This window comes from Ceratotherium simum, chromosome 27 (genome assembly GCF_057802395.1).
Source record: "Ceratotherium simum simum isolate JZ-2026a chromosome 27, ASM5780239v1, whole genome shotgun sequence".
Classification (NCBI taxonomy): Eukaryota; Metazoa; Chordata; class Mammalia; order Perissodactyla; family Rhinocerotidae; genus Ceratotherium; species Ceratotherium simum.
In genome coordinates, this window is record NC_141926.1 from 12,330,859 (window position 1) to 12,350,399 (window position 19,541).

Here is a 19,541-nt window from a genome sequence, read left to right on the forward strand (position 1 = left end):
CCAGTTTCCTTGTCTATTACTAGGAATAATAATACCAACCCATGGGTATGCCAAGAAGATTAAATGTGATAACACACTAAAATGCTGGGCACAAGTAGACATTCAGTGATGTTTCGTTTTTCCCTCCCCTTTCCTCTTGTAACTATTTGAATAAAAATATTCTAAAGAATTTATTGACAGTAGAGGCTTTTTCTCTGCATGTGCAGAGAAAATGTAACTATCATTTCTATATAGTTCCAAAAAATTTCTTGGCACCAGTCTGAATTTATTTCCATAATTCCAAATCAAAGTAATTTTATTTGTGACTCTTAACAGAATTCCCCATTGTGTGTCTGACATTCTGCAACTAAAATAATGATAGAAGATTGGGCTAGCCACAGGAGGGATGGAAAGCAGCGTATCGTCATAGGAGCTGTGCAGTGGATTGTTTGCCTTTTTCCTTCATCCTTAGCTAAATAGAGAGACATCATTCTCTGTGGCATCAACAGTCACCTGGCCCAGATTTTGTAGAGAATTTTGTAGAGAATCCAGATTTGAAGTGTTCAATCCTATAATCTTTATAGACTATCAAAATGTCTTAGAAGTTCTTGGTCTTTTCTCTGAGTCAGTGACTTTTTATAAACCCATGGATCTTTTGATTTATTTTACTAGTCAAATAAGAATTATATTTAATAACTCCTAGTACTAATTATTATTTTTCTCCACTCTTTAGTTGGAAGCAAGGTATCATTCTTTCAACCAGATGATGAAGTAGTTGGTAAGTTATATTATAGTTCATGGTCCTATTTCAAGTAATCTATTTTACTGTCATCTCTTCTTTTTTCTAGACAATTGTTAATGTTTATTGTGACTTCTCTTCATATACAACTACTTGCCTGACTTTTGGAATTTGTTCTCAAATATCCATTGATGAAGAGAATTGGGAGTTTGAGCTCAATAGCAGAACATTGAAAATTTTTCAGTATTTGACTATAGAACAATATTAGAGATAGGAAGATGACCATAGTTATTACTGTGCTTGGTGCAGCCCTTTCCTGACAGGACCCCAGTCGATGGCTAGACTGAAGACTCTAGAGAAAAGAAAAGTCACAGGTTGTCTGCTTGAAGACTACTGACTGACTTGGTTATATGGAAGCTCCACTCTCCACATCTGACTTGAATTTTCTAGAGCTTCTGCCTTACTACTCTTGTAAAACTAAAAGTTTACTTAATAAACATTTAATTTATTGTTTTTTTTAAAAAATCCATAGTTAATACTTTTTGCAAATATATATATTTATACTTATATCCTAGACGGTCACACAAACATATAAAATATGACCTGAGTAGTAGTCTTTGAAATTACCTGTGAAAATATTCATAGGAAGATATTCATATAAACTTAGACGATGTTTAACTTTATGACATACTTGAAGCTGTGAATAGATTTGTAGGAAGGCTTTCATCAGCTTTTTATGGTATTGCCTTTGACTTGTGTATTTTCTCAGAGGGTTTATTATTTCTGTCTTCCTTATCTTTTTTATCTGGCCAAGAAGTCAATGACACTGTGTTATCCAAGATTCTTTTTGTAAGAGACCAAAAATAAAATCAGACTAGCTTAGGAAAAAATGGGATTTTATTGGACACATACTGAGGTATCTTATAGGACCAAATTGTGGGAAGGTAGCTATGCATCAGGGACAATGTTAATGAGGAACCCAGGTGCCGTTAAGACTCTAACTTGGCTGTCTACATCAGCCATCATCTTTACCATCACTCAGAGGTGAAAGAAGAGGGTGAAAAAGAGAGTACAGATGATACAGTGTTCATGTCAGAAAATAAACTATCCACTTCCCTTCCGTATTTCTGAGGTCTCTCCTTTCCCGACACCAGTAGTTACTAGAATCTTCCTCAAAATTCCACTGAACAAAATTTAGGCTAGTCCTTACTGGCATCTCATTAGGAATGAATTCATTTGGGATTGTTTCCCTTAAGCTTCTCATTTTAATTTTCAGGAATTTTACCCCTGGACTCTGAGGACCCTGGACTTTGTGAAGTCGTTAGAGTACATGAGCATTACTTGGGTATGTGGTGGTTCAGTCTCTTGGAGCTCATATGAGTCTTTCTTCACTGACGTGTGGTCTTTAGTAACATTTTGATTGCTTTGCATCTACCGAGTGTACATGAGGCTGGTCATTTGAATACTTCTAGCTCATATTTAGTATCTGATAAATTCATATTCAGACTAAACAGTATATAGACCTTTAGGTTTCACTTACTGCTCATGGTAAGAGGTTTGAAGAGCAGTTTCTCCCTTGGCTCTGAAATTATATCCCTAATCAGAATTTTTTTACTTCTTATTCTTCATTATTAATTGAAATAAAAAATGTATAAAATCTAGGGGCCGGCCCCACGGCATAGTGGTTGAGTTTGGTGCATTCTGCTTCGGTGGCCCAGGTTCATGGGTTCAGATCCTGGGCGCGAACCTACATCACTTGTCATGTAAAGTAGAGGAAGACTGGCCCAGATATTAGCTCAGGGCTAATATTTCTCAAGACAAAAATGAGGAGGATTGGCAACAGATGTTAGCTCAGGGCTAATCTTCCTCAGCAAAAAAAAAAAAAAAAAAAAAAATTGTACAAAATCGAGACAATGCATGTAGAGTCTGAGAGAAGAAAGAATCAAGAACATTTGTCTTTGGTTTTTATTGCTAATATCTTTTGGCTAGTGTTTTTAACTGAATGTTAATTTTTAATTTTTCTTATACTAATTTTTTTTTTGTGAGGAAGATCAGCCCTGAGCTAACATCCACACTAATCCTCCTCTTTTTGCTGAGGAAGACCGGCTCTGAGCTAACATCTATTGCCAATCCTCCTCCCTTTTTTTCCCCAAAGCCCCAGTAGATAGTTGCATGTCATAGCTGCACATCCTTCTAGTTGCTGTACGTGGGACGCGGCCTCAGCATGGCCGGAGAAGCGGTGCGTCAGTGCGCGCCGGGGATCCGAACCTGGGATGCCAGTAGCGGATCGCACACACTTAACCACTAAGCCACGGGGCCGGCCCTTTCTTATACTAATTTACTTCTTGAATATTTAAATTACATATAAATATATATATACATGCTTCATGAAACCATAACAAAAAGATGCTGCATATTCTTAGTAATCAGAGAAAAGCAAATTAAAACCACTTAGAGACACCTTTTTTTTTTTTTTTGTGAGGAAGATCAGCCCTGAGCTAACATCCATGCTAATCCTCCTCTTTTTGCTGAGGAAGACCGGGTCTGAGCTAACATCTATTGCCAATCCTCCTCCTTTTTTCCCCCAAAGCCCCGGTAGATAGTTGTACGTCATAGTTGCACATCTTTCTAGTTGCTGTATGTGGGACGCAGCCTCAGCATGGCCAGAGGAGTGGTGCATCGGTGCATGTCCGGATCCGAACCCAGGCTGCCAGTAGCGGAGCACATGCACTTAACCGCCAAGCCACAGGGCCGGCCCTAGAGACACCATTTTGCACCCATAAAACTGACAAAGTTATAAAGTCTGACAATCCCAAATGTCGGCAAGGATGTGAAGCAATGGAACCTTTTATGCACCAAGAGTGTAAATTGGTACAAATGCATTAGAAAATAATTTAGCATGGTCTAATAAAGGTAATGATGTACATACCCCAGACCTAGTAATTCTACTCGTGGTTTTGACCCCACAGAAACTTGATGTGCACCACCAGGTGTGCACAAGAGTTTATAACAGCATGGTTTGTAATTGTGGAATAAAAATGGAAACAGCCCAGATGTTCACCACCAGGAAAATGGATAACTAAAGATACTCCTAGATTGTAATTCAACTCAGCAATGAACATGAACAAGTAACAGCCAAACACAACAAGATGAAAGAATCTCACAAACTGTATTGAGTGAAAAAAGCAAGTTGTAGAAGAATACAGTGTGATATCATTTATTTCTATAAAGTTCAAAAACATACAAAAGTAAGCATTTTATTTAGGATATAAAGAAAAGGTACACGTGAAAAGTCAGGTGGAGGTTAGGTTACCTTTGTGGGCAAGGGAGGAGGATGTGATCAGAGTGGATCTGGTGGTACTGCCAATCAGCTATTTCTTATGCTCGGATTCATGTTATTCTTCATACCTTATCTGTAGGTCAACATAGATTCTTTTGTGTTCTTGTACTATTTCATTTAAGTTTTTCTTAAGTTTTTTCTTAAATGATATAATCCCTAATCAGACCTTTTGGGGACAGGGGCCAATTTGGATTTTGGACTATTAAAAATAGTAAGTTTATACATTTGAGTCTGTACAGTAACTTGAACTAGGCTAGTAAATCTTGGGCATTTCATTTCTAAAACTGTAAATTGTAAGTAATTTATATTTAAATTAATGACATTTACTATGTCTAAAATTTCCAAGTAATACCGTATTATTTTATTAAAAATTAATTTCAAAGTCAGTTTTCCAGAAATCTGAGGCTTGTGCTTATTTATATGTATATTAAGCCTAGACATGCATAACATAAGTATTATTATAGCCATGTATATGTCTTCCTTTGAAAGATAAAGCTCACTTTCAAATACCGTGCAGTGAAAGCCTCTGGTCCATAGCTGTTTTGATGTTATGCAGTTTGAAAACTGAGGATCACCACTGCCTCCTTTACGGGAAACTATACGATTTTTGACCTTAGCATTTCCTTGGGCCCTTATTGCCTCCGTTCTTTTGAGAACATTGTAAATACAGAGTCAACTAAAACCTTTAGTTGGGATTCCCAGGTTTGAGTTTTGACTAAGTCTCCTAAACTAAATTGTTATAGAAGGTGAGCTATTGAAAAAACAACCAACCAAATAAAGGCCCATTCCTTTAGGTATGGCTGGACACTGGAGAATATAAAATGGACCAGAAAGAGAAAAACAGTTGGAATATCAAAGTTTCCTAGCTATAAGCTTAAGCTAAGACAAGCAAACCACACAAATGACCTTTTATTTTCCTACAAATCAGGAGGATTGTAGTCCAAAAATCTACCAACATATATAGAGAAAACAATTCCTTGAGAAAGAAAATACAATACAATGTTTCTTTAAAAGAAGTACTTTAAGGGGCCGGCCCGGTGGCGCAAGCAGTTAAGCGCACGCGCTCCGCTGTGGCGGCCTTGGGTTTGCCGGTTTGGATCCCAGGCGCGCACCGATGCACCACTTGTCAAGCCATGCTGTGGCGGCATCCCGTATAAAGTGGAGGAGGATGGGCACAGATGTTAGCCCAGGGCCAGTCTTCCTCAGCAAAAAAAGAGGAGGATTGGCAGATGTTAGCTCAGGGCCGATCTTCCTCACAAAAAAAAAAAGAAGAAGAAGAAAAAGTACTTTAAGAATGACCACTAACTGTGTATGACCTTTAGGCAAGACCCTGGGCACATTTTCTTTAGCCATAAACAAGGATGCCAAACTAGATAACCTTTAAGCTCTGTTGCAGCTCCAGCGTTTTGTAAAAGAGGAAATAATTTCAGTGTGTTCCCTGAAGATTTGTAGGGGCAAATATTCAGTTTATCACAGCTCTAATTTAGTTCCTTTAATTCTTTGGTCATTTTTTTTTTTTTTAATAAAAGCTCAGCACTCAGTCACCTTCAAATAAATCTGTTCTTTCGCCAAACCAAAGAACTAGGTTCCAAACAACTCCCCCCAAAATGTCTTATTAATCCTGTTGCAGAATATTAAAGATAGAGGTAAAAAATTGAATAATTCTTCCAGCTCTTTTGTGCTTTCAGTTCTCCATTCTGTGAAATGTAAAAATAATTTTATTTTTCATTCAAAATTTGGCACACATTTTTAGCACTATTCCTTTGGACCTAAGGTAGAAAGAATTGAAATTGTAATTCTTGGGTTCTGATAACACTGTTATTATTGATCCATATATGGCTCTTTTATTTATTTCATTAGTTTTTATAATAAACACTTGTGGACCATGTAACACTAAAGCAAGGATCTCGACATTAAACTACATCTAACCATGCAATTTTAGAGCCTTTGCTATCTTAAGTGTAGTTTTCTTAGTTAGCATTTTTTTAAGGACCGCATGTTTGATTTTTTTAATGAAAATATAGGTAGTTCTAATTATTATTATGGAAGATGTTCCCCAAAAAAGCCATATGAGTAAGTTGTATCTAGATTGAGCATGCATTGTTTGAGTAGATGTGCTTTAGAGTCAGACATTCAAACTTATTAGCTGTGTGGCCTCAGGCAAATTAATTAATTACCCTGAACCTCATTTCATAATCAGTAAAATTGGGAGAATAGCTATCTTAAAGAGTACGGTAAGGAATGAAGTACTATGTGTGATTATCACCTGGTGCTTAGTATGTTTTACTGTTGTATAATGCTTTGTCTGTCTGAACATGTATACTTGGATGCTCTGTGTGCCCAGTAGATGGCACTAGTGAATTGGTAAATGCAATGCTGACTATCCTGTGCTGCACCATCTGAATCTACTGCTGTTTTATAGAGGAAAAACATTTGAAAGAGCTGGTAAAGACTATGAAAAGTATTATAAAGTTGAGTTTAGGTAAAATGAGAAAAGATTGCTTGTACTGTGAAAAAACCACATTCAGTGTATATCAAAAAACAAAATAAAAATTAAATAATTACACATACTTAGGAGTAACTTAATGGTCAGATCATATAGAGCTCTTTAAACTATATTAGGAGTTTGCATTTTGTTCCAAGTGCAGTGGAAAGCCAGTGATGAATTTTAAACAGAATGTTAGGATGCTATTTATGTTTTTAAAAAATCATTCTGACACTTCGATTTTTCAAAGACACCAATAAAGAGATTGAAAAAGAGAAGTCATACAAAGGAAATAATATTTATAACACGTAAACAAGCAAATGAATCATCTAGAATATATCAAAAAAATTCCTATAAATCAGTAAGAAAAAGACAACACAATAGAAAAAATGGTAAAACACTTGAACAGTCACTTCACAAAAGGAATTCCAGATGGCCAACAAACACAGAAAGATGCTCAACTTCCTCAGTAGTGAGGGAAAAGCAAATTAAAATCACAGTGAGAGACCATTACACACCCACATGATTGGTAAAAATGCATAATACCACCGAGGATGGACAAGGATGTTCAGAGCCACAGGAACTCTAATAAACACTGCTGTGGGAGAGTACAGTCATACAGCCAACTTCGGAAGTATGTAGTAAAGTCAAAGGGAACATACTCTTGGACCTGGGATTTCCATTCCTAAGTAAATATCCCAGAGAAAACCTGTGTACAGTGTAACACTATCTTTTATACAAGAGCATTCTTAGCAGCACTGTTGATACTGGCAAAAACTGGAAACAACACCAATGTTCCTCAGCCAGAGAATGGATAACCAAACGAAGGTATTTTCACATAATGGAATGCCATAAAACCTCAAAAAGGAAAGCACTACAGCCACATGTACAAAAAAGGATGTGTCTTTAAAACAATGTTGAGCAAAAAAAGCAAGATAAAAAAGAATGCATATGGTACGATTCCATTTAAATAATGTTCAAAAACAGGCAAAACTAAATTATATTGTTTAGAAATGCATACTTGAGTGATAAACTATGAAGGTGAATAAGAAATTAAGTTAGAACGGTGGTGACCTCTGATGTCAATTATGTGTCAGAAAAAAATGGTGGTCACTTCTGGTGGGAGAGACAAGGCTGTTGGGGCGAGGGCTGTGTTCTCTCTCTCGACCAGGATGGTGGTTGCTTGTGTATTTGCTGTATATTTATTCATCCAGCTGTACTTTGTTTCATGTACTTTTCTGCATGTATTTTTATTTCACAATAAAATGTTTAAAAAATGCACATACACACTGGTTCCTGTGTTGAGAGTGGATTATGCATGGGCAAGAGTGGAAGCGGGGAAACTCTAATTCAGTTCAAGATAATAGGAGGATAGGCTTGGACGGGGGCCACAGGGGGAGCAGAGATGGAGAGAATCAGACAGATCCAGGAGGTAGGACTAATGGGACTTACTAACTGATTATTTCCTCTTGTTTTCTGTGATAGTTCACAAACCAGAAAAAGTTACGTGGACAGAAGCTGCTGGAACCATTCGGGATGGAGTACGAGCCTATACAGCTCTACATTATCTTTCTCGTCTCTCTCCTGGAAAATCAGTGCTGATCATGGATGGAGCAAGTGTAGGTGCTAATAGTTTTGTTAAGAAACAGACCAAAATACAGTAAACTTAGCGAATGGGCCACCCATTTGCTAATATAATTCTTTGCCAACAGCTTATTCACTGATTTCTTTACCAAACTCTCATTTTGTTAAAATAAGCAACTTTTATCAATAGGAGATAAAAGTTAGACTTAATGTGTTTAGTTTCTTATTACTTTGAATCTGCTAGCACTTTGAAAAAGCAGACAAGCCATTTTTTTCATGCCTGTTACACAGAGTCTAAAATAGGTCATGAAGTCTTTGAAGCCGCACCCAAGATTTTGATTTTAGCCGTACCCTACAGATTTTGTATCATAACCCTCACACTTACACTTATGTTAATAAATTATTGCATTTATAGATGGATCACACGAGATAAAAAATGTGCTAATTTAAACATATTACATGTATAATCAAAAAAAAGTTCAAGACACTAAATGAATACATAAAAATAGAATATTATAATCTAAAAATGTTGTAAAACTTGGGGTGAATTTATAGTTTTATTTTCTTTCTGGTTGTTGACAAAAATGGTTTTTCCCCTGCTTTTCTTTGAAAACAAGGCAGAACTGTCCTCAGCATCGGCTTCGGCCTGATGTCCAACATCAGGATAGTAGTGTTTCCCTGAATTTACCCCACGGGTCAGCAAAACGATGGAGCTTTTGAAGTGCTTTGATCTTCAAAGAGGGGTAGCTGGACTCGCACATGTGTTATAGGATGAGCTTAGATCATGATGCTCACAAGGCCCTGAAAGGCGCATTTTTCTTTTTCCAAGGCCATATTTCTGAATGCAGCCCTCCATCTTGAAATCGTGTGCTGTGATCAGGCTGGGTGAGAGCGTGTGGCACATGTACCTTTCCCACCACCCCTTCTGAAGAAGAAAGTCAATCAAATGTTTCAACTTACTAAACTCATCCATATTTTTTTCTTTTTTCTATCAGATAACATTTAAAAATATGCTAAAGTAGCCCTAAAGTATTACACTTTATTCATCAACTTATAAAATAATTAGATATGGCCTCTGCCCTATATCTGTAAACCCATTGTGTATTTTTTTCCACAGGCCCTTGGTACGATAGCTATTCAGTTAGCTCACCACAGAGGAGCCAAAGTCATTTCAACAGCATGCAGCCTTGAAGACAAGCAGTACCTTGAAAGACTTAGGCCTGCTATAGGTGGGTAATATTACTCAACACAGACTTTAAAACAGAAAATTTTGAAGGGATATCAACTTAAAAACTGCACTTGTAAACAAAGTACAAAATCCCAAATGAAAGTCACTTTTAAAATGCATTTTAATGTCTGTGCTAAGTCCAAGTTTAAGTGATAGTTTTAATTTTTGAAACCTACATTTTTCAATGTTTTTTCTTCTTTGCCCCATTGTTATCAACTTACCTAAGTTTGAATTAGGTGAACTTTGACACAATTTAAAAATACCTGATGCTTCTTTGGTTTTACTTAATAAATCAGTATATTTTTGCATCAATTCTATGTTTCTGGATCTCTTTTACTCAGTTATATCCCTCTAAAGTTGTCTATTTTCTGTGGTGCACTAGGAAGGGAGATGATCCACTTACACAGAAACACAGGTCACATATAGTTTATGATGAATAGGACATGGTGGAGACTGGGGAGCTCTTGAAAAGATTGAACCCATTCAAACAACAATGAATATGGAAAGGAGAAAGAAAATAGAGGCTAAAAAAATTTAAAAGGAGAAGAGAAAGACAGGAGTGGAAAAACTAACAGATGAAGAGAAAAGAGGATGAGGAGAGTGTAAGTGAAGGGCAGGTAGGAGGGAAAATAAGGCTCGTTGAGTGTTAATATGAATGATATCTCCTTAAGTCCTCGACAACCCTGTGTTGGCTAACCAAGAAACAGCATCTAGAGAATTTAGCTTGTCCAAGTATGTACAACTAGAAGAAGACTGAAATGGGATTTGAACCCAGGCCTGTCTAACATTAAAGCCATGTTATTTCCATTGTTACATCATGCTTCTGGCAGAGATAACCAAGAAATGGAAGGAGGGTTAAAGCAGGAGCTGGAGAAAGGAGGAAAATAGGAAAAAAAGGAAAAAGAAGAGAGTGAAAATGGAATAGAGGAAAAAAAAAAGCATGAACAGTATTGTTGAAGGGAGAGGTTTCTCGTTGGTTAACCCTGCCCTTCCTGGTCCTTCAATGCCCTTTTCCTTGTGCCCCACCCCCCACCTCCATCCCCTGAATGTTAGATCACTACTGCACAACACCTTGAATCTGAGCAGCTCTGAGAGAAATTCTCTTTAATGAGAAGGTGCTAAAAGATATAAAAATGAAATATAAACGTGTCTTCATTTGCCAGTTCAGATTCTGAAATTTAATTTTTTAATTCTCTCATTGGCTTGTTCTATCAATATACTTTAAAGCACCCAGTTAAAATTGGTTTAATTTTTACTAACTCTGCTGAAAACAATCTTTCTTTTTTCCTCACCTTCAGGATTTTTCTTTGGGGGAGTAAGTGGGAGAAGTAGGGTGGATTTCCATGACTGAAAAAGGATAAAACAGCCTCAAATAGAGAAGTACCATATCACACAAATATATTTTTGTACTTTTTAACTCTAAAGTCTATTAAATCTGAAAATACTTAAGAAATTGCTTAATCTTTCAATCCATGTCTCAATATGTGTGTACCTCTGTGATTTATAGATTCTCAGTTCTGGCAGTGTATCCTTTAGCTATAGAGAACAGTCCTCTGTCAAGAGACCAGCCTTGGAACACATTATCCACAAAATGCTCATATTTTTATTTTATTGAATATACCAGTCCCTTCATTTAAATTGATCCTTACCAATACTGGGTTAGATGAGAAAAAGTATAATTTGGATTCAGTAATTGTTTGAACCTCTTAATCCATTTCAGAGAACAAATATTTATCTGCTTTTCTTTTTCTTTTTCTCTGATTTGTTTGTGTTGATCACATAGAGAACAGTACAATTGCCTGACTGCCTGTCCTTTACAGCCCGAGTGATCGATATATCTAATGGGAAAGCGCATGTTGCTGAAAGTTGCTTAGAAGAAACAGGTGGCCTAGGAGTGGATATTGTCCTAGATGCTGGAGGTGGGTACTTGACTAAATCAGTAGTCTATGTCATTTTAGTAATGGATGAATTTCAGAAAAAAAATATATAACCAGGGAATAATTATTAACATATTTATTGATGTTTAGTTTTGTTTTTGTTTTTTAACTTTTTTATTTAAATCAGAGCTTCTTCATTTTATTCCCATTGTAAACACTGTCTGGAAGAGAGAATATGCTTACCTTTTAAAGTATAGGCGTTGGAGTTGAAGTATCTCTACAAAGAATCGACAAACATGATTTCTCAATGGTTCCCAGATGAGACACCATTAGTTCAGGTCTCAGCCAGTGCTTACTAAGTCAGCTCTGCTGTGTACCACTGCCCTCTATTGGATGGCTGCCCCCTGCGGTCTCCATTTTCACCTTCCTTGAACTTTTGTGGTGTAACCAATATCTAACTCCTAATCTGTACACACTTAGTGCCATCGTACCTAAAGGATAGGTTTCACAAGCCTGCGAAGGGATTCTACTTATACTTTGTTAGAATTTATCTTCTATCCTGAGAATCATAGACGAATACAGCTATGACCATTATGTGTGTTTCTTTTCAACTAGTATTTTCAAAATTTGAAATTAACTAAGAAAAATCTTTCAGTGGGAGTGAATGTATACTTCATTAATTTTTCAAATCGACGTTTCAATAATTATGTCAAAGTATCACTATCTTGAGTCTATGAATTCCTTAATCAGAAGTCAACTTCCTCCATAATATTAAGCCTTGAGTCTATGAATTCCTTAATCGGAAGTCAACTTTCCCCAAAATATTAAGCTATCAATGTTATGATTAAAACTATCAGACTTAGTTATATGTTATATTAATTGTCTGGTTTTTAAAAAGAGAGACTTTTTATCTTTAGTTATTTCACTTATAATTAAATCTAGAGTAAATTTTATGACCACTTGTAATGCAAAAAGTACATTTTAAGGTGTCTGAATAAATTGCGTGTTACCTTTTCTAAGAAAAATGCTTCCTCATATCTAAATTAAAAAGTAAAGAGAATAAATAAATTGTTGTCAGATTGCTATAAAATATATTTCTTCTCTCTCTCTTTTTTTTTAAACTATTCCCGTGTAAGTGAGATTATTTGGTAAAGATGATGAACCAGCTGTAAAACTACAGCTACTGCCACATAAACATGATATCATCACACTACTTGGTGTTGGAGGCCATTGGGTAACAACAGAAGAAAACCTGCAGGTAAAGAATGACTACCACACCAAAAGGATGTCATTAACAAAGAATAATGCCTGTCTTTTGAGGCCAGATGTGGCTAAATACTGAATTATACCCTATTTTTAAATAAATGTGGTGGGTTTTTTTTGTTTTTTTTTTTCGTTTTTTTTTACTTCAGCTACATGTTGGCCAAAATGTTGAAATAGTACCTAGTAGAGAAGTTCACTCAAATTATCTTTAGTGGTTTGGAAGTAGTGACTTCTGAATATTTTAATAGTATTTCAAATAAGATTTTTTTCATAGTAACAGACATTATTGTTGACATATACTTAGCAAAATATTTCTATATAAAACTATGACAATTTCATAATTATTCAAATTGGAATTTACTATATATGTGTATATATATGTTGTCTCCCAAATTACATTTCTCAACAGAATTCAAATTAAATATTTTTGCCATGGTTGTTATGCAAATACCATACTTCTCATATACCAATCTTCACTGATTTTCCGACATCCTCATGAAGATGACTGGTAAGTAGCAGCCAGAAATCTCACACACACACACACACACACTCACACACACACACACACTCTCTCTCACACACTCACACACACTCACACACACACACACACACACCACCACTACATCACCTCTAGATTGGCCTTGCATCTCACCTTACTGTTTCACCATTTTGGATAATGAATTAGAAAACATTATAGTTTACATATTGTTATTAAAGTTCATGTGCTGATTATTTGTGATTTGGGTATTATATAATTTGTGTAAAAGTTTTTCTTGCTGAAGATCCAATCATCTTTCTACTGTTAAACTCACAGTAATTGATCAGTCTTTGTGCCTTCTATCCAAGTTGGATCCTCCAGATAGCCATTGCCTTTTCCTCAAGGGAGCAACAGTGGCTTTCCTAAATGATGAAGTTTGGAATTTGTCAAATGTACAACAGGGAAAATATCTTTATATCCTTTTTTTCTACTGACTTAAGTTTCTGGCTTGAAATTTACCTTGTACTATCATTAAGTTCTTTTTTTTTTTTTTTAATTTTATTATTTTTATTTATTTATTTTTATAAATTTTTTGTTTATTGCAGTAACATTGGTTTATAACATTGTAAAAATTTCAGGTGTACATCATTGTACTTCAATTTCTGCATGGACTACATCATGTTCACCACCAAAATACTAATTACAACCCATCACCACACATGTATCGAATTATCCCTTTCACCCTCCTCCCTCCCCCCTTCCCCTCTGGTAACCACCAATCCAATCTCTGTCCCTATGTGTTTGTTTATTGTTGTTGTTATCTACTACTTAATGAAGGAAATCATACGGTATTTGACCTTCTCCCTCTGACTTATTTCACTTTGCATTATACCCTCAATGGCCATCCATGTTGTCACAAATGCCTGGATTTCATTGTTTCTTATGGCTGAGTAGTATTCCATTGTGTATATATATACCACATCTTCTTTATCCATTCGTCCCTTGATGGGCACTTAGGTTGCTTCCAAGTCTTGGCTATTGTGAATAACGCTGCAATGAACACAGGGGTGCATGTACCTTTGCAAATTGGTGTTTTCAAGTTCTTTGGATAAATACCCAACAGTGGAATAGCTGGATCATATGGTAATTCTATCCTTGATTTTTTGAGGAATCTCCATACTGTTTTCCATAGTGGCTGCACCAGTTTGCACTCCCACCAGCAGTGTATGAGAGTTCCCTTCTCTCCACATCCTCTCCAACACATATTGTTTCCTGTCTTGTTAATTATAGCCATTCTGACGGGCGTGAGGTGATATCTCATTGTAGTTTTGATTTGCATTTCCCTGATAGTTAGTGATTTTGAACATCTTTTCATGTGTCTGTTGGCCATCTGTATATCTTCTTTGGAGAAATGTCTGTTCAGGTCTTTTGCCCATTTTTTAATTGGGTTGTTAGTTTTTTTGTTGTTGAGATGCATGAGTTCTTTATATATTTTGGAGATTAACCCCTTATCAGATGTATGGTTTGCAAATATCTTCTCCCAATCGTTAGGTTGTCTTTTCGTTTTGTTGATGGTTTCCTTTGCTGTGCAGAAGCTTTTTAGTTTGATGTAGTCCCATTTGTTTATTTTTTCTATTGTTTCTCTTGCCCGGTCAGATGTGGTGTTTGAAAAGATGTTGCTAAGACCGATGTCGAAGAGCGTACTGCCTATGTTTTCTTCTAGAAGTTTCATAGTTGCAGGTCTTACATTCAAGTCTTTAATCCATTTGGAGTTAATTTTTGTGCATGGTGTAAGGTAAGGGTCTACTTTCATTTTTTTGCATATGGCTATCCAGTTTTCCCAACACCATTTGTTGAAGAGACTTTCTTTTCCCCATTGTATGTTCTTGGCTCCTTTGTCAAAGATTAGCTGTCCATAGATGTGTGGGTTTATTTCTGGGCTTTCGATTCTATTCCATTGATCTGTGTGTCTGTTTTTGTGCCAGTACCATGCTGTTTTGGTTACTATAGCTTTGTAGTATATTTTGAAATCAGGGAGTGTGATACCTCCAGCTTTGTTCTTTTTTCTCAGGATTCCTTTAGCTATTCGGGGTCTTTTGTTGTTCCATATAAATTTTAGGATTCTTTGCTTCTATTTCTGTGAAAAATGTTGTTGGAACTTTGATAGGGATTGCATTGAATCTATAGATGGCTTTAGGAAGTATGGACATCTTAACTATGTTAATTCTTCCAATACAAGAGCATGGAATATCTTTCCATTTCTTTGTGTCTTCTTCAATTTCTTTCAGAAATGTTTTATAGTTTTCGGTGTACAGATCTTTCACCTCTTTGGTTAAGTTTATTCCTAGGTATTTTATTCTTTTTGTTGCAATTGTAAATGGGATGGTATTCTGAATTTCTCTTTTTTTCTACTGACTTAAGTTTCTGGCTTGAAATTTACCTTGTACTATCATTAAGTTCTTTAATTATGATAATAATAAATAATAATAATAGAAGCTACCTTTCATTGAGCATGCCAAACAATGTTCCAAGTGCTTTGTAGGTATTAATTCATTTAAACCTTGAAGCAGCCTTGTGAGGTGTAACTACTGTTCTTACCCCTATTTCACAGGTGAAGAAACTGAAGCATAGAAAGGTTAATACATGCCCAGGGACCCAGCTAGCAAGTGGCAGGGCAGGAATCACACTTAAGCAGTTTCGCTCATTTCTGAATGGGAGGTAAACCATAGGATGAAAGATCTTGTTTCGTTTTACCTGCATTATGGAAATTTCACATCACCTTAACAGGCTGCATCCTTACTCCTGCGGTGGAGCCACTGTGCAAAATATTCCAAAATGCTTATCTAAAGTAAAGAGTTTGTGGGGTGTTTTTAAGAATATCAGTGCTAGGAAATCTTTATCAAATGAAGATGGGTTTGATTTTAAAAATGGAAGTCATTCAGAGACGAACTGGTGAATGAAGCAGAATCATTCCAGTTTCAGTAAAAGTAATGAAAAGTTTTCTTGAGAATATGAAAGCAGTTGTAAAAGAAAGGTCCAAACCTCTTTGGAGCAACTTAAGAAGAAAGCCTTTATTTCTGGATGATTGTTATAAAGGCAGCTGCACTGAGTAAAATTGTTAATATAAGAAGTTATATTACTTAATAGAGGATAAAAAGAAGTTCTCGTTACTTAATAGAGGATACTTGTGCATGAAGAAAGAGACTTGCACAGCCTTACATTTGTCTCCACTGAATATCATACTTACTTCTGGGCCGGCCCCGTGGCTTAGCGGTTAAGTGCTCGCGCTCCGCTGCTGACGGCCCGGGGTTCAGATCCTGGGTGCGCATTGACGCACCGCTTCTCCGGCCATGCTGAGGCCACGTCCCACATACAGCAACTAGAAGGACGTGCAACTACGACATACAACTACCTACTGGGGCTTTGGGGCGGCGGGGAGGGAGAGGAGGAGGAGGATTGGCAATATATGTTAGCTCAGAGCCGGTCTTCCTCAGCAAAAAGAGGAGGATTAGCATGGATGTTAGCTCAGGGCTGATCTTCCTCACACACACAAAAAAAAAAATTAAAAAAAAAATATCATACTTTACTTCTGTTAAATGTGTATAGTTATATATGTGTGATATGTATAAAGGCCAGCCTCCTCTAGGAGCAATGACAGACTTAATTCGGAGCCTTCAAATAGTAGTATTTAATTAGTATACTGCATACGTTGAGTTTTAAAGAGTACATTTCAAAACCAGATCATCCCCTTAATATAGTGAATGTATGAGTTTAAAGTATTTCTGATTAAATATTTTTCTATTAAATTTGAAAAATAAATTTAATTAACTTTGTGAAATAACTCTTTAAATTTCAATTTTAAGCAACTTAAATGTCCAATAACATTGTAATTATCAAGAATACCAAAGGATGTTAACAATAGAGAACACCAAGTATATATTTTTTTTATGAGGAAGATCAGCCCTGAGCTAACATCCGATGCCAATCCTCCTCTTTTTTGCTGAGGAAGATTGGTCCTGGGCTAACATCCGTGCCCATCTTCCTCTACTTTGTATGGGACGCCACCACAGCATGGCCTGACTAGCGGTGTATCAGTGCAAGCCCGGGATCCAGGCCTGGGAACCCTCAGGCTGCCAAAGCGGAGTGCACGCACTTAACCGCTGCACCACCGGGCCGGCCCAGAGAACACCATGTATTAAAAGTAACATTAGTTAGCATGTTTTGAATCTTACATGTAGGCTGGCTGCTTTGCCTTTGTTACTTAATTCTCTCAACTCCCCACCCGGACCCCATGAGTACATGATTTTAACCTATCTAACAGATCCATAGACCATGTTGAAACATGACGTGTTTATATGAAGTGATGTTAAATTTTCAAAAATAAGAAATATACGTTTTATACATATATATTTACATATGCTGTTGGCAATTTACCTATGCTTTTCTACAGAAGTAGAAAGAGAATTTGCATAGTATAAGTGAATCAGTATTCCTTAAGTTCTTTTTAAAAAATCTTCAAAATGGCTTATGTTCATCTTTTCTAATTTACATTTTCTAAAGTCCTGACTCAGACTTTAGTCCTCACTTACGCAAAACCCCCTCAATCGGTTCACACACAAGCCAGTTGCTGCTTGTGATTTAACATAGAGCGCTCCTTGCGATTGTGTGATATATGCTGTAAGTCATTCTCCATTGCTAGCAATTACATAGACTCTCAATCCTAATATTCTAATTTCAATTAAATGACTAGATTTTTTCTTAATTTTACAGTCTTTTGATTCTCTTAGTGACATATATCACATACACACACAGTTTATTCACTTCCCTGCACACAAATTTGAGCCTATCAGCCAGGTTAGTAAATAAATGTGAACCTAAAGTAAGTGCTAAAATTGTTTTTAACTAAAAATAGCATACATAGTGCTAAAATGAAAACCTGACACCATTCCATTACTGTCCATTTAGGATGACACTGGTCATTACTTAGGACAGGCATTAGGCTTGTTTCTTTTTTTTTTTTTTTCTAGTGAGGAAGATTGGTCCTGAGCTAACATCCATGCCCATCCTCCTCTGTTTTCTATATGGGATGCTGCCACAGCAAGGCTTGATGAGCCGTGCATAGGTGCGTGCCCGGGATCTGAACCCGCAGACCCCGGACCACTGAAGCAGAACATAGGAACTTAACCACTATGCCACCAGGCTGGCCCCTAGGCTTGTTTCTTTTATCACTTGTCCTTAGACGTGAAGGCTCTATTATGTCACCACCTCTCTCAAATCAGTTCCCTATTTCCCATTTTAGAGGTAAACTTGAGAGCTTACAGAATTTCTGTAACTTAAATTTTGAAAAAAATAGATGACCTGCCTAGCCTCTTCTGCTTATCAAATGCTTTTATTTAATCCTCTCTCATTTATGTTGCCACCTTAACCATCTTTCCAGCTACGTATCTTAAAAGATGTGATGGAGAAGTTATCAACTGGTGTTTTTAGGTATGCTAAGTAATCAAATCATTGTTCTTGTTTATTTTTCTGTTCTCAAGGAGATAGGCATTTCCATTTTTGTTTCAGCTTTCATAATACATGTATTTCCTCCATATTTTATTGTTTTGTTTAGATAAATATCTGCTCTTTAATATATCTCAAAGTATGTTTTGTGATACACCAGTAAGTGCTCCCCAAGATAGAAGTGGCTCATGAGTTTGCCTTATGCTGTTCCATGTCGGTACCTCACCCCTCCTAAAACAACTTGAAATAACCCATAGCTTAAGAAGAGGGAAAAGTACAACTTTTTTAAAGTTGGATTTCTTTATCAAAAAAGAGGGAGTGGATAAACTACATATTTTTTCCCCGTCAACACTTAACCACTTTTAACAGTGGAAATATTAATGGACAAGTCTGTTTAAATTAAAGTAATAGAATTGAACTACAGCAATTGTCAACTACTGTCCTATGTGCTCCACTCATCTTTACCTTGACTTGACATTTCTAATGATTTCATTCTTCCTCAGGCCTCAGTTGGATGAACCCATTCCACTATATGAGGCGAAAGTTTCCATGGAAGTTGTTCAGAAAAATCAAGGAAGAAAAAAGCAAGTTGTTCAATTTTAATTTTATTTCGCAAACCTCACTTGGATGAACCCATTCCAGTATGTGAGGCCAGAGTTTCCTTGGAAATTGTACAGAAAAGTCAAGGAAGATAAAAGCAAGTTGTTCCATTTTTAAACATGTTTTTCTGCTGAGACAAGATGCTCAGAGTTATTTGAAGTATTTAAAAAGTTATTGTACGAACGGTCAAGACAGTTGTCATTAATATGTGAAGGGAATATTCTAAGGGCCTTTTTAGTTATTGTTTCTATGTATTTGTCTCTGTTATAACATTGTTTCCATGAAGAAACTGCTTTCAGCAGAAGCTACGCTACTGTTGATAAAGCTGAGTCGTTTGCTGTGTCAAAATAACGTTATTACTTTTGTATCAACTCCATTCTCAACACATTCCTTCCTTAACAAGTCTTTGCTGTCATAATTTAATCATTTGAGTATATTTTCAAGCCTCAATGGATCGAACCCATAG

The 19,541-nt window shown here is 36.3% G+C and overlaps 1 protein-coding gene across 1 annotated transcript in view; it reads left to right on the plus strand.

Annotated features, from left to right (window-relative positions):
* The window catches only part of CRYZL1 (crystallin zeta like 1), a 35,913-nt gene extending 16,433 nt beyond the window's left edge, over positions 1–19,480 (plus strand). Inside the window, exons 5-13 of the mRNA XM_004429572.3 lie at positions 713–757; positions 1,995–2,063; positions 8,029–8,162; positions 9,245–9,356; positions 11,176–11,274; positions 12,369–12,490; positions 13,342–13,447; positions 18,415–18,460; positions 18,979–19,480. Of these exons, the coding sequence (XP_004429629.2) occupies positions 713–757; positions 1,995–2,063; positions 8,029–8,162; positions 9,245–9,356; positions 11,176–11,274; positions 12,369–12,490; positions 13,342–13,447; positions 18,415–18,460; positions 18,979–19,078 (833 nt within the window). The 3' untranslated portion in view covers positions 19,079–19,480. The remainder of the gene's footprint in view (positions 1–712; positions 758–1,994; positions 2,064–8,028; positions 8,163–9,244; positions 9,357–11,175; positions 11,275–12,368; positions 12,491–13,341; positions 13,448–18,414; positions 18,461–18,978) is intronic.
* Positions 19,481–19,541: the final 61 nt, after the last annotated feature.